Raw genomic sequence first — 20,117 nt, forward strand, 5'->3', positions numbered from 1 at the left:
CGAGACTGTGACTGTCACTGTGGTGAGTCCCACTCCTCGGCAGCCACTGTATAAGGGAACAACTGAGCTGCTGAGGACCACATCGGTTTTAGTAAATAGAAGCGCCCAAGGATCGGGGACAGTGTGTGGGGGCCCCGGGACGACCGCCCCTGTCGCCCTGCCTTTAATCTGGCCCTGCTAGATCCTAACACTCTTTCCAACTATCATCACTTCTCTCTCCTCCCTTTGGTCTCCAACCTCCTTGAGCGTATTGTCTACAACCGCCTTTCTTTCCTCCCACTCCCTCCTCGACTCATTTCAATCTGGCTTCCGTTGCTGCCAAATCCAAGGGACACTACTCTCTGCTTATTCTCCTGAGTTATAGGAAAGTGTAATTATCTCTTACTAGCTAGATCCTCCTGAGTTATAGGAACGTGTAATTAGCTTTTACTAGCTAGATCCTCCTGAGTTATAGGAACGTGTAATTAGCTCTTACTAGCTAGATCCTCCTGAGTTATAGGAACGTGTAATTAGCTCTTACTAGCTAGATCCTCCTGAATTATAGGAACGTGTAATTAGCTCTTACTAGCTAGATCCTCCTGAGTTATAGGAACGTGGAATTAGCTCTTACTAGCTAGATCCTCCTGAGTTATAGGAACGTGGAATTAGCTCTTACTAGCTAGATCCTCCTGAGTTATAGGAACGCGGAATTAGATCTTACTAGCTAGATCCTCCTGAGTTATAGGAACGTGGAATTAGCTCTTACTAGCTAGATCCTCCTGAGTTATAGGAACGTGGAATTAGCTCTTACTAGCTAGATCCTCCTGAGTTATAGGAACGTGGAATTAGCTCTTACTAGCTAGATCCTCCTGAGTTATAGGAACGTGTAATTAGCTCTTACTAGCTAGATCCTCCTGAGTTATAGGAACGTGGAATTAGCTCTTACTAGCTAGATCCTCCTGAGTTATAGGTACTAGGAATTAGCTCTTACTAGCTAGATCCTCCTGTGTTATAGGTACGTGGAATTAGCTCTTACTAGCTAGATCCTCCTGTGTTATAGGAACGTGGAATTAGCTCTTACTAGCTAGAACCTCCTGAGTTATAGGAACGTGGAAATAGCTCTTACTAGCTAGATCCTCCTGAGTTATAGGAACGTGGAATTAGCTCTTACTAGCTAGATCCTCCTGAGTTATAGGAACGTGGAATTAGCTCTTACTAGCTAGATCCTCCTGAGTTATAGGAACGTGGAATTAGCTCTTACTAGCTAGATCCTCCTGAGTTATAGGAACGTGGAATTAACTCTTACTAGCTAGATCCTCCTGAGTTATAGGAACGTGGAATTAGCTCTTACTAGCTAGATCCTCCTGAGTTATAGGAACGTGGAATTAGCTCTTACTAGCTAGATCCTCCTGAGTTATAGGAACGTGGAATTAGCTCTTACTAGCTAGATCCTCCTGAGTTATAGGAACGTGTAATTAGCTCTTACTAGCTAGATCCTCCTGAGTTATAGGAACGTGTAATTAGCTCTTTCTAGCTAGATCCTCCTGAGTTATAGGAACGTGTAATTAGCTCTTACTAGCTAGATCCTCCTGAGTTATAGGAACGTGTAATTAGCTCTTACTGGCTAGAACCTCCTGAGTTATAGGAACGTGTAATTAGCTCTTACTGGCTAGATCCTCCTGTTGTAGGAATGTGTAATTAGCTCTTACTGGCTAGATCCTCCTGAGTTATAGGAACGTGTAATTAGCTCTTACTAGCTAGATCCTCCTGAGTTATAGGAACGTGGAATTAGCTCTTACTAGCTAGATCCTCCTGAGTTATAGGAACGTGGAATTAGCTCTTACTAGCTAGATCCTCCTGAGTTATAGGAACGTGGAATTAGCTCTTACTAGCTAGATCCTCCTGAGTTATAGGAACGTGGAATTAGCTCTTACTAGCTAGATCCTCCTGAGTTATAGGAACGTGGAATTAGCTCTTACTAGCTAGATCCTCCTGAGTTATAGGAACGTGGAATTAGCTCTTACTAGCTAGATCCTCCTGAGTTATAGGAACGTGGAATTAGCTCTTACTAGCTAGATCCTCCTGAGTTATAGGAACGTGGAATTAGCTCTTACTAGCTAGATCCTCCTGAGTTATAGGAACGTGTAATTAGCTCTTACTAGCTAGATCCTCCTGAGTTATAGGAACGTGTAATTAGCTCTTACTAGCTAGATCCTCCTGAGTTATAGGAACGTGGAATTAGCTCTTACTAGCTAGATCCTCCTGAGTTATAGGAACGTGTAATTAGCTCTTACTAGCTAGATCCTCCTGAGTTATAGGAACGTGTATTTAGCTCTTACTAGCTAGATCCTCCTGAGTTATAGGAACGTGTATTTAGCTCTTACTAGCTAGATCCTCCTGAGTTATAGGAACATGTAATTAGCTCTTACTAGCTAGATCCTCCTGAGTTATAGGAACGTGGAATTAGCTCTTACTAGCTAGATCCTCCTGAGTTATAGGAACGTGGAATTAGCTCTTACTAGCTAGATCCTCCTGAGTTATAGGAACGTGTAATTAGCTCTTACTAGCTAGATCCTCCTGAGTTATAGGAACGTGCAATTAGCTCTTACTAGCTAGATCCTCCTGTTATAAGAACGTGTAACGATGGGATCAGTGTGTGCTTCTGTATAAAATTATGTCATTGGTTTACGCTATTTTACACAATGATCTCCTCTTCTTAGATGTCCCTCTTCCATGGAGGGTGCACAAATTGTCACATATGCTTTGCAAAAAAATAGTTTATTCAAACAATTTCCTCCACAACCATAGTAATCTCCATAAGCCCTGGGTGAAGACTATACCTCCAGGCGTTTACTACATCTTAGAACAGGCAACATAATCAGAAGGGAAGGAGGGCTACAGATGTGATCATTCCACATGTAGGACCTGTAAGTGTAATGCTATTAAACATCTAATGTAGTCAAGGGTAACAACAGAATGATAAAATGTTCCAATAACAGTCATTTGAGTCTTGTAAAGCATGTATTATAAAGTCAGCGTCCTCTCCAATCTGTACAACACAACCCCATGGAATTATTGCTTCGGAGCATGAACATATGGTTAGAAACACAAACTCATAATATCCATAAACCTTCTCCCTAACACCCTGAGAGTAATCCCACCGAGATTAGTGATTGGAGGTGAGCATGAGCCAGATGGGGACCCCCTGCATGTTCAGGAGGTGAGGAACCACAATACACTTATAGGGGCATATTTATTATTGCACCCAATAATTAGAATTTATTATGAAGGCGCCCGTCCCCGCGATGTGTTAGAAGCTCAGGGGCCGGCCGCACTACTGCACATTGCTGCAACGGTACAACAAGAAACAATGAGGACTTATGTGAGACATGTCCTGTACATTGGGGGTTACACAGAATACATGTCTGCCCGCCAGCATAACTCTGGTATTGTCACTGAAACATGTTATCACAGTAGTGTTATATGTCACACGCATGTATGTGACATGTGTGGATAACCTCGTTTATAGCACACGATGTGCCAGATAAATTACACGGGAGCACGAAGATCTGTCACCTGATGCCGTCCCTCCCCCTATTCTGTGAGCCAGACTGCGTTTTACTCATTACCCCTTCATCATCATTTTATATCCTAAATTCAGCGATTTTCTCCCCGTCTATAGCAGGTGCCTGGAAAGGTAGGGTGAGATGTACTAAGCTCTGGAAAGTGATAAACTACCAGCCAATCAGCTCCTAACTATCATGCCACAGGCTGTGTTTGAAAAATGACAATTAGGAGCTGATTGGTTGGTACTTTATCACTTTCCAGTTTATCAATTTTCAGAGCTTAGTACATGTGCCCCTTAGTATAGAGACGTCAGGTCGAAGATGTAGTTGACAGCCCTCAGTTAGGAGATGGTGGAGAGCCCTCAGTTAGAAGATGGTGGAGAGCCCTTAGTTAGGAGATGGTGGAGAGCGCTCAGTTAGGAGATGGTGGAGAGCGCTCAGTTAGGAGATGGTGGAGAGCCCTCAGTTAGGAGATGGTGGAGAGCCCTCAGTTAGGAGATGGTGGAGAGCCCTCAGTTAGAAGATGGTGGAGAGCCCTCAGTTAGGAGATGGTGGAGAGCCCTCAGTTAGGAGATGGTGGAGAGCCCTCAGTTAGGAGATGGTGGAGAGCCCTCAGTTAGGAGATGGTGGAGAGCCCTCAGTTAGGAGATGGTGGAGAGACCTCAGTTAGGAGATGGTGGAGTGACCTTAGGCTGGAGGAGATCTTGGCACACAAACGTTATGGTGAAATAAAGGACACAAGAGGCTGTACCTGCGGTATGTTGTTCTTAATAAGCTGATCCACAGAGATGCTTGGCAGAGTAATGGAAGCTCTGATGGGCCGGAGAACTCTTCTATCCTCCCTCCAACCCTGCTCCCTCTGCTGAAGGCTGTCTACAGACCCTTGTTTTGTTATGTTGCCCTCTCTCAGTATAACCCCATGGGAAAGCTGCATGGTATCTAGCAGAATGCCTGCTGAGACAGGATTAGGACCTTGCATATCCTCTACTATGCTGGACCTGGTTAGTGCGTGAAGTAACTTATTACCTAGCACCATCTTCTGTGATTCATAAGATGAAGGGTCTAACTGTAACCCATGCTTCTGAGACAGCTTAATGGCTTCTTTATGACTGGATCTTCTGCCTCTCTTAGGTGCAAGACTAGGTACTCCTACACCCACATCAGCTGCTTTCCTACCCCCAAACTCAGCTTTTTTACTGACATCTAATACTTCTATGTGAGGGCGAACATGGTGTCGTGGAAGTTTGGAGAGGTCGACTTGTGGCACAGAGAGAATATTTCCTGCATCATCGTAGATAAGATCGTTCTTCTGAGGTGGCCTCATGAGCTGGATCTTCAGGATGTTGTGCAAAGAAGTTGGCAAAAGACTAAAGCTTTCATCTACTTTGTTCTCTTCCTTTTCCCTCAGAAACTGATCCAACAACATCTCTTTTTCTGTATCCTCGAGGGACTTAGTGATGTTCTTGACGCCAGCTGAGCGAAGAGGTCCACGGTGAGGATGATACCGGTTCTTGGTCTTTTTGGGATCAAGGGGAGGGGTAGGCTTGATGTATAGTTGAGAAGCTTGGGTTGCATAAGTACCATGTTGGGTATCTTCTTTTTGTCCAGGGTTTGGAAGAGGGAGATCCTGAACATTATTTGGATACTTAGGGAGTTCCACTGTCCCGATATTAGCTTCTGAATCATCTTGCAGAGGGTTTGGCAGAGTGGGATACTCACAACTATTTGGAGATCTTGGGAAGTCCACTGTTTGGGTTCTAGCTTCTGCTTCTTGTTCTGGGATATCTGTAATGAGGTGCTCTGAGCATACCGGCTGTGGAGGACGGAGAGAGGACTAATTGGCAGCTGAATCCATAACACACAGAGACAGAGTTAGGAGCAGATCAGTAAAAGCCAGTAACATTGCACCAGGACAGACCATGCAGGACACATACAATTACTATTCTGCACGCAGTAAAATACTGGCTGCTTTTGTATGTAGCCCAGAAATACTGGACAGCGTCAATATTACACTGCAATGCAGATCTGAGCGTGGACATGACCCTCCCAAACTTTACTCTCAGCACATTTTATATTTGTCCCCCCTGCAGTGCAGCCTGGATTTACCAATGGGCAACGTTACTGCTCTCAGCTCAGAAACTGCCCAGAGATCGGGGTGTATACTGGGTGTGTCTGGGGTGTAGAATGATAGAGATCGGGGTGTATACTGGGTGTGTCTGGGGTGTACAATGATAGAGATCGGGGTGTATACTAAGTGTGTCTGGGGTGTAGAATCATAGTCAGAGATCAGGGTGTATACTTGGTGTGTCTGGGGTGTAGAATGATAGTCAGAGATCGGGGTGTATACTGGGTGTGTCTGGGGTGTAGAATCATAGTCAGAGATCGGGGTGTATACTAGGTGTGTCTGGGGTGTAGAATGACAGAGATCGGGGTATATACTGGGTGTGTCTAAGTGTAGAATGATAGTCAGAGATCGGGGTGTGTCTGGGGTGTAGAATGATAGTCAGAGATCGTGGGTGTATACTGGGTGTGTCTGGGGTGTAGAATGCTAGAGATCGGGGTGTATACTGGGTGTGTCTAGGGTGCAGAATGATAGAGATCAGGGTGTATACTGGGTGTGTCTGGGGTGTAGAATGCTAGAGATCGGGGTGTATACTGGGTGTGTCTGGGGTGTAGAATGATAGAGATCGGGGTGTATACTAGGTGTGTCTAAGTGTAGAATGATAGTCAGAGATCGGGGTGTGTCTGGGGTGTAGAATGATAGTCAGAGATCGTGGGTGTATACTGGGTGTGTCTGAGGTGTAGAATGACAGTCAGAGATCGGGGGTGTATACTGGGTGTGTCTGGGGTGTAGAATCATAGTCAGATCGGGGGTGTGTCTGGGGTGTAGAATGATAGACAGAGATCGGGGTGTATACTGGGTGTGTCTGGGGTGTAGAATCATAGTCAGAGATCGGGGTGTATACTGGGTGTGTCTGGGGTGTAGAATGATAGTCAGAGATAGGGGGGTTTATACTGGGTGTGTCTGGGGTGTAGAATGATAGTCAGAGATCGGGGTGTCTGGGGTGTAGAATGATAGTCAGAGATCAGGGTGTATGCTGGGTATGTCTGGGGTGTAGAATGATAGCCAGAGATCGGGGTGTATACTGGGTGTGTCTGGGGTGTAGAATGCTAGAGATCGGGGTGTATACTGGGTGTGTCTGGGGTGTAGAATGCTAGAGATCGGGGTGTATACTGGGTGTGTCTAGGGTGCAGAATGATAGAGATCAGGGTGTATACTGGGTGTGTCTGGGGTGTAGAATGCTAGAGATCGGGGTGTATACTGGGTGTGTCTGGGGTGTAGAATGATAGAGATCGGGGTGTATACTGGGTGTGTCTGGGGTGAAGAATGATAGTCAGAGATCGGGGTGTATACTGGGTGTGTCTGGGGTGTAGAATGATATCCAGAGATCGGGGTGTATACTGGGTGTGTCTGGGGTGTAGAATGATAGAGATTGGGGTGTATACTGGGTGTGTCTGGGGTGTAGAATGGTAGTCAAGAGATCGGGGTGTATACTGGGTGTCTCTGGGGTGTAGAATGATAGTCAGAGATCGGGGTGTATACTGGGTGTGTCTGGGGTGTAGAATGATAGAGATCGGGGTGTATACTGGGTGTGTCTGGGGTGTAGAATGATAGTCAGAGATCGGGGTGTATACTGGGTGTGTCTGGGGTGCAGAATGATAGCCAGAGATCGGGGTGTATACTGGGTGTGTCTGGGGTGTAGAATGATAGAGATCGGGGTGTATACTGGGTGTGTCTGGGGTGTAGAATGATAGTCAGAGATCGGGGTGTATACTGGGTGTGTCTGGGGTGTAGAATGATAGAGATCGGGGTGTATACTGGGTGTGTCTGGGGTGTAGAATGATAGTCAGAGATCAGGGTGTATACTGGGTGTGTCTGGGGTGTAGAATGATAGTCAGAGATCGGGGTGTATACTGGGTGTGTCTGGGGTGTAGAATGATAGCCAGAGATCGGGGTGTATACTGGGTGTGTCTGGGGTGTAGAATGCTAGAGATCGGGGTGTATACTGGGTGTGTCTGGGGTGTAGAATGATAGAGATCGGGGTGTATACTGGGTGTGTCTGGGGTGTAGAATGCTAGAGATCGGGGTGTATACTGGGTGTGTCTGGGGTGTAGAATGATAGAGATCGGGGTGTATACTGGGTGTGTCTGGGGTGTAGAATGCTAGAGATCGGGGTGTATACTGGGTGTGTCTAGGGTGTAGCATGATAGAGATCGGGGTGTATACTGGGTGTGTCTGGGGTGTAGAATGATAGCCAGAGATCGGGGTGTATACTGGGTGTGTCTGGGGTGTAGAATGCTAGAGATCGGGGTGTATACTGGGTGTGTCTGGGGTGTAGAATGATAGAGATCGGGGTGTATACTGGGTGTGTCTGGGGTGTAGAATGCTAGAGATCGGGGTGTATACTGGGTGTGTCTGGGGTGTAGAATGATAGTCAGAGATCGGGGTGTATACTGGGTGTGTCTGGGGTGTAGAATGAAAGCCAGAGATCGGGGTGTATACTGGGTGTGTCTGGGGTGTAGAATGCTAGAGATCGGGGTGTATACTGGGTGTGTCTGGGGTGTAGAATGCTAGAGATCGGGGGTGTATACTGGGTGTGTCTGGGGTGTAGAATGATAGCCAGAGATCGGGGTGTATACTGGGTGTGTCTGGGGTGTAGAATGATAGTCAGAGATCGGGGTGTATACTGGGTGTGTCTGGGGTGTAGAATGATAGTCAGAGATCGGGGTGTATACTGGGTGTGTCTGGGGTGTAGAATGATAGCCAGAGATCGGGGTGTATACTGGGTGTGTCTGGGGTGTAGAATGATAGAGATTGGGGTGTATACTGGGTGTGTCTGGGGTGTAGAATGATAGTCAGAGATCGGGGTGTATACTGGGTGTGTCTGGGGTGTAGAATGATAGTCAGAGATCGGGGTGTATACTGGGTGTGTCTGGGGTGTAGAATGATAGCCAGAGATTGGGGTGTATACTGGGTGTGTCTGGAGTGTAGAATGCTAGAGATCGGGGTGTATACTGGGTGTGTCTGGGGTGTAGAATGCTAGAGATCGGTGTGTATACTGGGTGTGTCTGGGGTGTAGAATGATAGTCAGAGATCGGGGTGTATACTGGGTGTGTCTGGGGTGTAGAATGATAGCCAGAGATCGGGGTGTATACTGGGTGTGTCTGGGGTGTAGAATGATAGAGATCGGGGTGTATACTGGGTGTGTCTGGGGTGTAGAATGATAGAGATTGGGGTGTATACTGGGTATCTGGGGTGTAGAATGATAGTCAGAGATCGGGGTGTATACTGGGTGTGTCTGGGGTGTAGAATGATAGCCAGAGATCGGGGTGTATACTGGGTGTGTCTGGAGTGTAGAATGCTAGAGATCGGGGTGTATACTGGGTGTGTCTGGGGTGTAGAATGCTAGAGATCGGGGTGTATACTGGGTGTGTCTGGGGTGTAGAATGATAGTCCGAGATCGGGGTGTATACTGGGTGTGTCTGGGGTGTAGAATGATAGCCAGAGATCGGGGTGTATACTGGGTGTGTCTGGGGTGTAGAATGCTAGAGATCGGGGTGTATACTGGGTGTGTCTGGGGTGTAGAATGCTAGAGATCGGGGATGTATACTGGGTGTGTCTGGGGTGTAGAATGATAGCCAGAGATTGGGGTGTATACTGGGTGTGTCTGGGGTGTAGAATGATAGAGATCGGGGTGTATACTGGGTGTGTCTGGGGTGTAGAATGATAGAGATTGGGGTGTATACTGGGTGTGTCTGGGGTGTAGAATGATAGTCAGAGATCGGGGTGTATACTGGGTGTGTCAGGGGTGTAGAATGATAGTCAGAGATCGGGGTGTATACTGGGTGTGTCTGGGGTGTAGAATGATAGAGATCGGGGTGTATACTGGGTGTGTCTGGGGTGTAGAATGATAGAGATTGGGGTGTATACTGAGTGTCTGGGGTGTAGAATGATAGTCAGAGATCGGGGTGTATACTGGGTGTGTCTGGGGTGTAGAATGATAGCCAGAGATCGGGGTGTATACTGGGTGTGTCTGGGGTGTAGAATGATAGAGATCGGGGTGTATACTGGGTGTGTCTGGGGTGTAGAATGATAGAGATTGGGGTGTATACTGGGTGTGTCTGGGGTGTAGAATGATAGCCAGAGATCGGGGTGTATACTGGGTGTGTCTGGAGTGTAGAATGCTAGAGATCGGGGTGTATACTGGGTGTGTCTGGGGTGTAGAATGCTAGAGATCGGGGTGTATACTGGGTGTGTCTGGGGTGTAGAATGATAGTCAGAGATCGGGGTGTATACTGGGTGTGTCTGGGGTGTAGAATGATAGCCAGAGATCGTGGTGTATACTGGGTGTGTCTGGGGTGTAGAATGCTAGAGATCGGGGTGTATACTGGGTGTGTCTGGGGTGTAGAATGCTAGAGATCGGGGGTGTATACTGGGTGTGTCTGGGGTGTAGAATGATAGCCAGAGATCGGGGTGTATACTGGGTGTGTCTGGGGTGTAGAATGATAGAGATCGGGGTGTATACTGGGTGTGTCTGGGGTGTAGAATGATAGAGATTGGGGTGTATACTGGGTGTGTCTGGGGTGTAGAATGATAGTCAGAGATCGGGGTGTATACTGGGTGTGTCTGGGGTGTAGAATGATAGTCAGAGATCGGGGTGTATACTGGGTGTGTCTGGGGTGTAGAATGATAGCCAGAGATCGGGGTGTATACTGGGTGTGTCTGGAGTATAGAATGCTAGAGATCGGGGTGTATACTGGGTGTGTCTGGGGTGTAGAATGCTAGAGATCGGGGTGTATACTGGGTGTGTCTGGGGTGTAGAATGATAGAGATTGGGGTGTATACTGGGTGTGTCTGGGGTGTAGAATGATAGTCAGAGACATTGGGTCTCATTAAGACCCGGTCGCAAGCGCCGATGCGCTCGCAACCGGTCGATGTTGAGTGACAGCTCGCCCCGTTTGCTGGGCGGGCCGGGGGCGTGCCATCATTGATGATGTCAGTGGGGAACTTCCTGCTCAAACAGAGCAGGAAGTTCCCTGGGGCTTACGAGTGCCCAGACCCAACCTTAGGGTCTGGTCATAAGCCCCGATGGTCGCGATGGTGATGACCATCACCCTGATCGCAAGCTAAGCTGTGGGTGGTAACACAGCTTAGCATGTGACCTGGAGGCAGCACTTCACAACAAGAAGTGCCCGCCCTCATTCAGACTGAGCGATCGGTTCTTGCGATAGACTCTGAATGAGGGCCATAGTCTGCATGGGTAGAGAATAATATTGGGGTGACTGCTGGGTGCATCTTGTAGGTGGAGATAATATTGGGGTGACTGCTGGGTGTGTCTTGTAGGTGGTGAATAATATTGGGGTGACTGTTGGGTGTGTCTTGTAGGTGGAGAATAATATTGGGGTAACTGCTGGGTGTGTCTTGTAGGTGGTGAATAAAATTGGGGTGACAGCTGGGTGTGTCTTGTAGGTGGTGAATAATATTGGGGTGAATGCTGGGTGTGTCTTGTAGGTGGTGAATAATATTGGGGAGAGTGCTGGGTGTGTCTTGTAGGTGGTGAATAATATTGGGGAGAGTGCTGGGTGTGTCTTGTAGGTGGTGAATAATATTGGGGTGAATGCTGGGTGTGTCTTGTAGGTGGTGAATAATATTGGGGTAACTGCTGGGTGTGTCTTGTAGGTGGTGAATAATATTGGGGTGACTGCTGGGTGTGTCTTGTAGGTGGTGAATAATATTGGGGTGACTGCTGGGTGTGTCTTGTAGGTGGTGAATATTATTGGGGTGACTGCTGGGTGTGTCTTGTAGGTGGTGAATAATATTGGGGTGACTGCTGGGTGTGTCTTGTAGGTGGTGAATAATATTGGGGTGACTGCTGGGTGTATATTGTAGGTGGTGAATAATATTGGGGTGACTGCTGGGTGTATATTGTAGGTGGTGAATAATATTGGGGTGACTGCTGGGTGTGTCTTCTGGGTGGTGAATAATATTGGGGTGACTGCTGGGTGTGTCTTGTAGGTGGTGAATAATATTGGGGTGACTGCTGGGTGTGTCTTGTAGATGGTGAATAATATTGGGGTGACTCCTGTGTGTGTCTTGAGGGTGGCGAATAATATTGGGGTGACTGCTGGGTGTGTCTTGTGGGTGGTCAATAATATTGGGGTGACTGCTGGGTGTGTCTTGTAGGTGGTGAATAATATTGGGTTGAATGCTGGGTGTGTCTTGTAGGTGGTGAATAATATTGTGGTGACTGCTGGGTGTGTCTTGTGGGTGGAGAATAATATTGGGGTGACTTGTAGGTGGTGAATAATATTGGGGTGACAGCTGGGTGTGTCTTCAAGGTGGTGAATAATATTGGAGTAACTGCTGGGTGTGTCTTGTAGGTGGTGAATAATATTGGGGTGACTGCTGGGTGTGTCTTGTAGGTGGTGAATAATATTGGGGTGACAGCTGGGTGTGTCTTTTAGGTGGTGAATAATATTGGGGTGACTGCTGGGTGTGTCTTGTAGGTGGTGAATAATAATGGGGTGACTGCTGGGTGTGACTTGTAGGTGGTGAATAATATTGGGGTGACAGCTGGGTGTGTCTTCTAGGTGGTGAATAATAGTGGGGTGACAGCTGGGTGTGTCTTGTAGGTGGTGAATAATATTGGGGTGAATGCTGGGTGTGTCTTGTAGGTGGTGAATAATATTGGGGTAACTGCTGGGTGTGTCTTGTAGGTGGTGAATAATATTGGGGTGACTGCTGGGTGTGTCTTGTAGGTGGTGAATATTATTGGGGTGACTGCTGGGTGTGTCTTGTAGGTGGAGATAATATTGGGGTGACTGCTGGGTGTATATTGTAGGTGGTGAATAATATGGGGGTAACTGCTGGGTGTGTCTTGTAGGTGATGAATAATATTGGGGTGACTGCTGGGTGTGTCTTGTAGGTGGCGAAAAATATTGGGGTGGCTGCTGGGTGTATCTTGTAGGTGGAGATAATATTGGGGTGACTGCTGGGTGTGTCTTGTGGGTGGTGAATAATATTGAGGTGACTGCTGGGTGTGTCTTGTAGGTGGTGAATAATATTGGGGTGACTGCTGGGTGTGTCTTGTAGGTGGTGAATAATATTGGGGTGACTCCTGTGTGTGTCTTGTAGGTGGAGATAATATTGGGGTAACTGCTGGGTGTGTCTTGTAGGTGATGAATAATATTGGGGAGACTGCTGGGTGTGTCTTGTAGGTGGTGAAAAATATTGGGGTGGCTGCTGGGTGTATCTTGTAGGTGGAGATAATATTGGGGTGACTGCTGGGTGTGTCTTGTGGGTTGTGAATAATATTGGGGTGACTGCTGGGTGTGTCTTGTAGATGGTGAATAATATTGGGGTCACTCCTGTATGTGTCTTGTAGGTGGTGAATAATATTGGGGTGACTGCTGGGTGTGTCTTGTAGGTGGAGATAATATTGGGGTGACTGCTGGGTGTGTCTTGAAGGTGGTGAATAATATTGGGGTGAATGCTGGGTGTGTCTTGTAGGTGGTGAATAATATTGGGGTAATTGCTGGGTGTGTCTTGTAGGTGGTGAATAATATTGGGGTGACTGCTGGGTGTGTCTTGTAGGTGGTGAATAATATTGGGGTGACTCCTGGGTGTGTCTTGTAGGTGGTGAATAATATTGGGGTGACGGCTGGGTGTATATTGTAGGTGGTGAATAATATTGGGGTGACTGCTGGGTGTATATTGTAGGTGGTGAATATTATTGGGGTGACTGCTGGGTGTATCTTGTAGGTGGAGATAATATTGGGGAGACTGCTGGGTGTATCTTGTAGGTGGAGATAATATTGGGGTGACTGTTGGGTGTGTCTTGTAGGTGGTGAATAATATTGGGGTGACTGCTGGGTGTGTCTTGTAGGTGGTGAATAATATTGGGGTGACTCCTGGGTGTGTCTTGTAGGTGGTGAATAATATTGGGGTGACTGCTGGGTGTGTCTTGTAGATGGTGAATAATATTGGGGTGACTCCTGTGTGTGTCTTGAGGGTGGCGAATAATATTGGGGTGACTGCTGGGTGTGTCTTGTGGGTGGTCAATAATATTGGGGTGACTGCTGGGTGTGTCTTGTAGGTGGTGAATAATATTGGGTTGAATGCTGGGTGTGTCTTGTAGGTGGTGAATAATATTGTGGTGACTGCTGGGTGTGTCTTGTGGGTGGAGAATAATATTGGGGTGACTTGTAGGTGGTGAATAATATTGGGGTGACAGCTGGGTGTGTCTTCAAGGTGGTGAATAATATTGGAGTAACTGCTGGGTGTGTCTTGTAGGTGGTGAATAATATTGGGGTGACTGCTGGGTGTGTCTTGTAGGTGGTGAATAATATTGGGGTGACAGCTGGGTGTGTCTTTTAGGTGGTGAATAATATTGGGGTGACTGCTGGGTGTGTCTTGTAGGTGGTGAATAATAATGGGGTGACTGCTGGGTGTGACTTGTAGGTGGTGAATAATATTGGGGTGACAGCTGGGTGTGTCTTCTAGGTGGTGAATAATAGTGGGGTGACAGCTGGGTGTGTCTTGTAGGTGGTGAATAATATTGGGGTGAATGCTGGGTGTGTCTTGTAGGTGGTGAATAATATTGGGGTAACTGCTGGGTGTGTCTTGTAGGTGGTGAATAATATTGGGGTGACTGCTGGGTGTGTCTTGTAGGTGGTGAATATTATTGGGGTGACTGCTGGGTGTGTCTTGTAGGTGGAGATAATATTGGGGTGACTGCTGGGTGTATATTGTAGGTGGTGAATAATATGGGGGTAACTGCTGGGTGTGTCTTGTAGGTGATGAATAATATTGGGGTGACTGCTGGGTGTGTCTTGTAGGTGGCGAAAAATATTGGGGTGGCTGCTGGGTGTATCTTGTAGGTGGAGATAATATTGGGGTGACTGCTGGGTGTGTCTTGTGGGTGGTGAATAATATTGAGGTGACTGCTGGGTGTGTCTTGTAGGTGGTGAATAATATTGGGGTGACTGCTGGGTGTGTCTTGTAGGTGGTGAATAATATTGGGGTGACTCCTGTGTGTGTCTTGTAGGTGGAGATAATATTGGGGTAACTGCTGGGTGTGTCTTGTAGGTGATGAATAATATTGGGGAGACTGCTGGGTGTGTCTTGTAGGTGGTGAAAAATATTGGGGTGGCTGCTGGGTGTATCTTGTAGGTGGAGATAATATTGGGGTGACTGCTGGGTGTGTCTTGTGGGTTGTGAATAATATTGGGGTGACTGCTGGGTGTGTCTTGTAGATGGTGAATAATATTGGGGTCACTCCTGTATGTGTCTTGTAGGTGGTGAATAATATTGGGGTGACTGCTGGGTGTGTCTTGTAGGTGGAGATAATATTGGGGTGACTGCTGGGTGTGTCTTGAAGGTGGTGAATAATATTGGGGTGAATGCTGGGTGTGTCTTGTAGGTGGTGAATAATATTGGGGTAATTGCTGGGTGTGTCTTGTAGGTGGTGAATAATATTGGGGTGACTGCTGGGTGTGTCTTGTAGGTGGTGAATAATATTGGGGTGACTCCTGGGTGTGTCTTGTAGGTGGTGAATAATATTGGGGTGACGGCTGGGTGTATATTTTAGGTGGTGAATAATATTGGGGTGACTGCTGGGTGTATATTGTAGGTGGTGAATATTATTGGGGTGACTGCTGGGTGTATCTTGTAGGTGGAGATAATATTGGGGAGACTGCTGGGTGTATCTTGTAGGTGGAGATAATATTGGGGTGACTGTTGGGTGTGTCTTGTAGGTGGTGAATAATATTGGGGTGACTGCTGGGTGTGTCTTGTAGGTGGTGAATAATATTGGGGTGACTCCTGGGTGTGTCTTGTAGGTGGTGAATAATATTGGGGTGACGGCTGGGTGTATATTGTAAGTGGTGAATAATATTGGGGTGACTGCTGGGTGTATCTTGTAGGTGGTGAATAATATTGGGGTGACTGCTGGGTGTATCTTGTAGGTGGTGAATAATATTTGGGTGACTGCTGGGTGTGTTTTGTAGGTGGTGAATAATATTGGGGTGACTGCTGGGTGTGTTTTGTAGGTGATGAATAATATTGGGGTGACTGCTGGGTGTGTCTTGTAGGTGGTGAATAATATTTGGGTGACTGCTGGGTGTGTCTTGTAGGTGGTGAATAATATTTGGGTGAATGCTGGGTGTGTCTTGTAGGTGGTGAATAATATTTGGGTGACTGCTGGGTGTGTTTTGTAGGTGGTGAATAATAGTGGGGTGACTGCTGGGTGTGTTTTGTAGGTGGTGAATAATATTGGGGTGAATGCTGGGTGTGTCTTGTAGGTGGTGAATAATATTTGGGTGACTGCTGGGTGTGTTTTGTAGGTGGTGAATAATATTGGGGTGACTGCTGGGTGTGTCTTGTAGGTGGTGAATAATATTTGGGTGACTGCTGGGTGTGTTTTGTAGGTGATGAATAATATTGGGGTGACTGCTGGGTGTGTCTTGTAGGTGGTGAATAATATTGGGGTGACTGCTGGGTGTGTCTTGTAGGTGGTGAATAATATTGGGGTGACTGCTGGGTGTGTGTTGTATTTGGTGAATAATATTGGGGTGACTCCTGTGTGTGTCTTGTAGGTGGAGATAATATTGGGGTGACTGCTGGGTGTGTCTTGTAGGTGGTGAATAATATGGCGGTAACTGCTGGGTGTGTCTTGTAGGTGATGAATAATATTGGGGTGACTGCTGGGTGTGACTTGTAGGTGGTGAAAAATATTGGGGTGGCTGCTGGGTGTATCTTGTAGGTGGAGATAATATTGGGGTGACTGCTGGGTGTGTCTTGTGGGTGGTGAATAATATTGGGGTGACTGCTGGGTGTGTCTTGTAGATGGTGAATAATATTGGGGTGACTCCTGTATGTGTCTTGTAGGTGGTGAATAATATTGGGGTGACTGCTGGGTGTGTCTTGTATTTGGTGAATAATATTGGGGTGACTGCTGGGTGTGTCTTGTAGGTGGAGATAATATTGGGGTGACTGCTGGGTGTGTCTTGTAGGTGGTGAATAATATTGGGGTGAATGCTGGGTGTGTCTTGTAGGTGGTGAATAATATTGGGGTAACTGCTGGGTGTGTCTTGTAGGTGGAGATAATACTGGGGTGACTGCTGGGTGTATATTGTAGGTGGTGAATAATATTGGGGTGACTGCTGGGTGTGTCTTGTAGGTGGATATAATATTGGGGTGACTGCTGGGTGTGTCTTGTCGGTGGTGAATAATATTGTGGTGACTCCTGGGTGTGTCTTGTAGGTGGTGAATAATATTGGGGTGACTGCTGGGTGTGTCTTGTAGGTGGTGAATAATATTGGGGTGACTGCTGGGTGTGTCTTGTAGGTGGTGAATAATATTGGGGTGACTGCTGGGTGTGTCTTGTAGGTGGTGAATAATATTGGGGTGACTGCTGGTTGTATCTTGTAGGTGGAGATAATACTGGGGTGACTGCTGGGTGTGTCTTGTAGGTGGTGAATAATATTGTGGTGACTCCTGGGTGTGTCTTGTAGGTGGTGAATAATATTGGGGTGACTGCTGGGTGTGTCTTGTAGGTGGTGAATAATATTGGGGTGACTGCTGGGTGTGTCTTGTGGGTGGAGAATAATATTGGGGTGACTGCTGAGTGTGACTGCTGGGTGTGTCTTGTAGGTGGTGAATAATATTGGGGTGACTGCTGGGTGTGACTTGTAGGTGGTGAATAATATTGGGGTAACTGCTGGGTGTGTCTTGTGGGTGGAGAATAATATTGGGGTGACTGCTGAGTGTGACTTGTAGGTGGTGAATAATATTGGGATGACAGCTGGGTGTGTCTTCTAGGTGGTGAATAATATTGGGGTGACTGCTGGGTGTGACTTGTAGGTGGTGAATAATATTGGGGTGACAGCTGGGTGTGTCTTGTAGGTGGTGAAAAATATTGGGGTGACTGCTGGGTGTGTCTTGTAGGTGGTGAATAATATTGGGGTGACTGCTGGGTGTGTCTTGTAGGTGGTGAATAATATTGGGGTGACTGCTGGGTGTGTCTTGTAGGTGGTGAATATTATTGGGGTGACTGCTGGGTGTGTCTTGTAGGTGGTGAATAATATTGGGGTGACTGCTGGGTGTGTCTTGTAGGTGGTGAATAATATTGGGGTGACTGCTGGGTGTATATTGTAGGTGGTGAATAATATTGGGGTGACTGCTGGGTGTATATTGTAGGTGGTGAATAATATTGGGGTGACTGCTGGGTGTGTCTTCTGGGTGGTGAATAATATTGGGGTGACTGCTGGGTGTGTCTTCTGGGTGGTGAATAATATTGGGGTGACTGCTGGGTGTATCTTGTAGGTGGAGATAATATTGGGGTGACTGCTGGGTGTGTCTTGTAGGTGGTGAATAATATTGGGGTGACTGCTGGGTGTGTCTTGTAGGTGGTGAAAAATATTGGGGTGGCTGCTGGGTGTATCTTGTAGGTGGAGATAATATTGGGGTGACTGCTGGGTGTGTCTTGTGGGTGGTGAATAATATTGGGGTGACTGCTGGGTGTGTCTTGTAGATGGTGAATAATATTGGGGTGACTCCTGTATGTGTCTTGTAGGTGGTGAATAATATTGGGGTGACTGCTGGGTGTGTCTTGAATTTGGTGAATAATATTGGGGTGACTGCTGGGTGTGTCTTGTAGGTGGAGATAATATTGGGGTGACTGCTGGGTGTGTCTTGTAGGTGGTGAATAATATTGGGGTAACTGCTGGGTGTGTCTTGTAGGTGGAGATAATACTGGGGTGACTGCTGGGTGTATATTGTAGGTGGTGAATAATATTGGGGTGACTGCTGGGTGTGTCTTGTAGGTGGATATAATATTGGGGTGACTGCTGGGTGTGTTTTGTAGGTGGTGAATAATATTGGGGTGACTGCTGGGTGTGTCTTGTAGGTGGTGAATAATATTGGGGTGACTGCTGGGTGTGTCTTGTAGGTGGTGAATAATATTGGGGTGACTGCTGGGTGTGTCTTGTAGGTGGTGAATAATATTGGGGTGACTCCTGGGTGTGTCTTGTAGGTGGTGAATAATATTGGGGTGACTGCTGGGTGTGTCTTGTAGGTGGTGAATAATATTGGGGTGACTGCTGGGTGTGTCTTGTAGGTGGTGAATAATATTGGGGTGACTGCTGGGTGTGTCTTGTAGGTGGTGAATAATATTGGGGTGACTGCTGGGTGTATCTTGAAGGTGGAGATAATACTGGGGTGACAGCTGGGTGTGTCTTGTAGGTGGTGAATAATATTGGGGTAAATGCTGGGTGTATCTTGTGGGTGGTGAATAATATTGAGGTGACTGCTGGGTGTGTCTTGTAGGTGGATATAATATTGGGGTGACTGCTGGGTGTGTCTTGTAGGTGGTGAATAATATTGTGGTGACTCCTGGGTGTGTCTTGTAGGTGGTGAATAATATTGGGGTGACTGCTGGGTGTGTCTTGTAGGTGGTGAATAATATTGGGGTGACTGCTGGGTGTGTCTTGTGGGTGGAGAATAATATTGGGGTGACTGCTGAGTGTGACTGCTGGGTGTGTCTTGTAGGTGGTGAATAATATTGGGGTGACTGCTGGGTGTGTCTTGTGGGTGGAGAATAATATTGGGGTGACTGCTGAGTGTGACTTGTAGGTGGTGAATAATATTGGGGTGACAGCTGGGTGTGTCTTCTAGGTGGTGAATAATATTGGGGTGACTGCTGGGTGTGACTTGTAGGTGGTGAATAATATTGGGGTGACAGCTGGGTGTGTCTTGTAGGTGGTGAATAATATTGGGTTGAATGCTGGGTGTATCTTGTGGGTGGTGAATAATATTGAGGTGACTGCTGGGTGTGTCTTGTAGGTGGATATAATATTGGGGTGACTGCTGGGTGTGTCTTGTAGGTGGTGAATAATATTGTGGTGACTCCTGGGTGTGTCTTGTAGGTGGTGAATAATATTGGGGTGACTGCTGGGTGTGTCTTGTAGGTGGTGAATAATATTGGGGTGACTGCTGGGTGTGTCTTGTGGGTGGAGAATAATATTGGGGTGACTGCTGAGTGTGACTGCTGGGTGTGTCTTGTAGGTGGTGAATAATATTGGGGTGACTGCTGGGTGTGTCTTGTGGGTGGAGAATAATATTGGGGTGACTGCTGAGTGTGACTTGTAGGTGGTGAATAATATTGGGGTGACAGCTGGGTGTGTCTTCTAGGTGGTGAATAATATTGGGGTGACTGCTGGGTGTGACTTGTAGGTGGTGAATAATATTGGGGTGACAGCTGGGTGTGTCTTGTAGGTGGTGAATAATATTGGGGTAACTGCTGGGTGTGTCTTGTAGGTGGTGAATAATATTGGGGTGACTGCTGGGTGTGACTTGTAGGTGGTGAATAATATTGGGGTGACTACTGGGTGTGTCTTCTGGGTGGTGAATAATATTGGGGTGACTGCTGGGTGTATCTTGTAGGTGGAGATAATATTGGGGTGACTGCTGGGTGTGTCTTGTAGGTGGTGAATAATATTGGGGTGACTGCT

The 20,117-nt window shown here is 47.0% G+C and overlaps 1 protein-coding gene across 1 annotated transcript in view; it reads right to left on the minus strand.

Annotated features, from left to right (window-relative positions):
• Nucleotides 1-2,778: 2,778 nt before the first annotated feature.
• Nucleotides 2,779-20,117, minus strand: part of CUNH2orf81 (chromosome unknown C2orf81 homolog) — a 170,343-nt gene continuing 153,004 nt past the window's right edge. The window contains exon 3 of the mRNA XM_088450060.1: nucleotides 2,779-5,358. Coding sequence (XP_088306186.1) covers nucleotides 4,264-5,358 — 1,095 coding nt within the window. The 3' untranslated portion in view covers nucleotides 2,779-4,263. The remainder of the gene's footprint in view (nucleotides 5,359-20,117) is intronic.

Source organism: Taudactylus pleione, unplaced genomic scaffold, assembly GCF_031769625.1.
Source record: "Taudactylus pleione unplaced genomic scaffold, aTauple2 ptg000505l, whole genome shotgun sequence".
Taxonomy (NCBI): domain Eukaryota; kingdom Metazoa; phylum Chordata; class Amphibia; order Anura; family Myobatrachidae; genus Taudactylus; species Taudactylus pleione.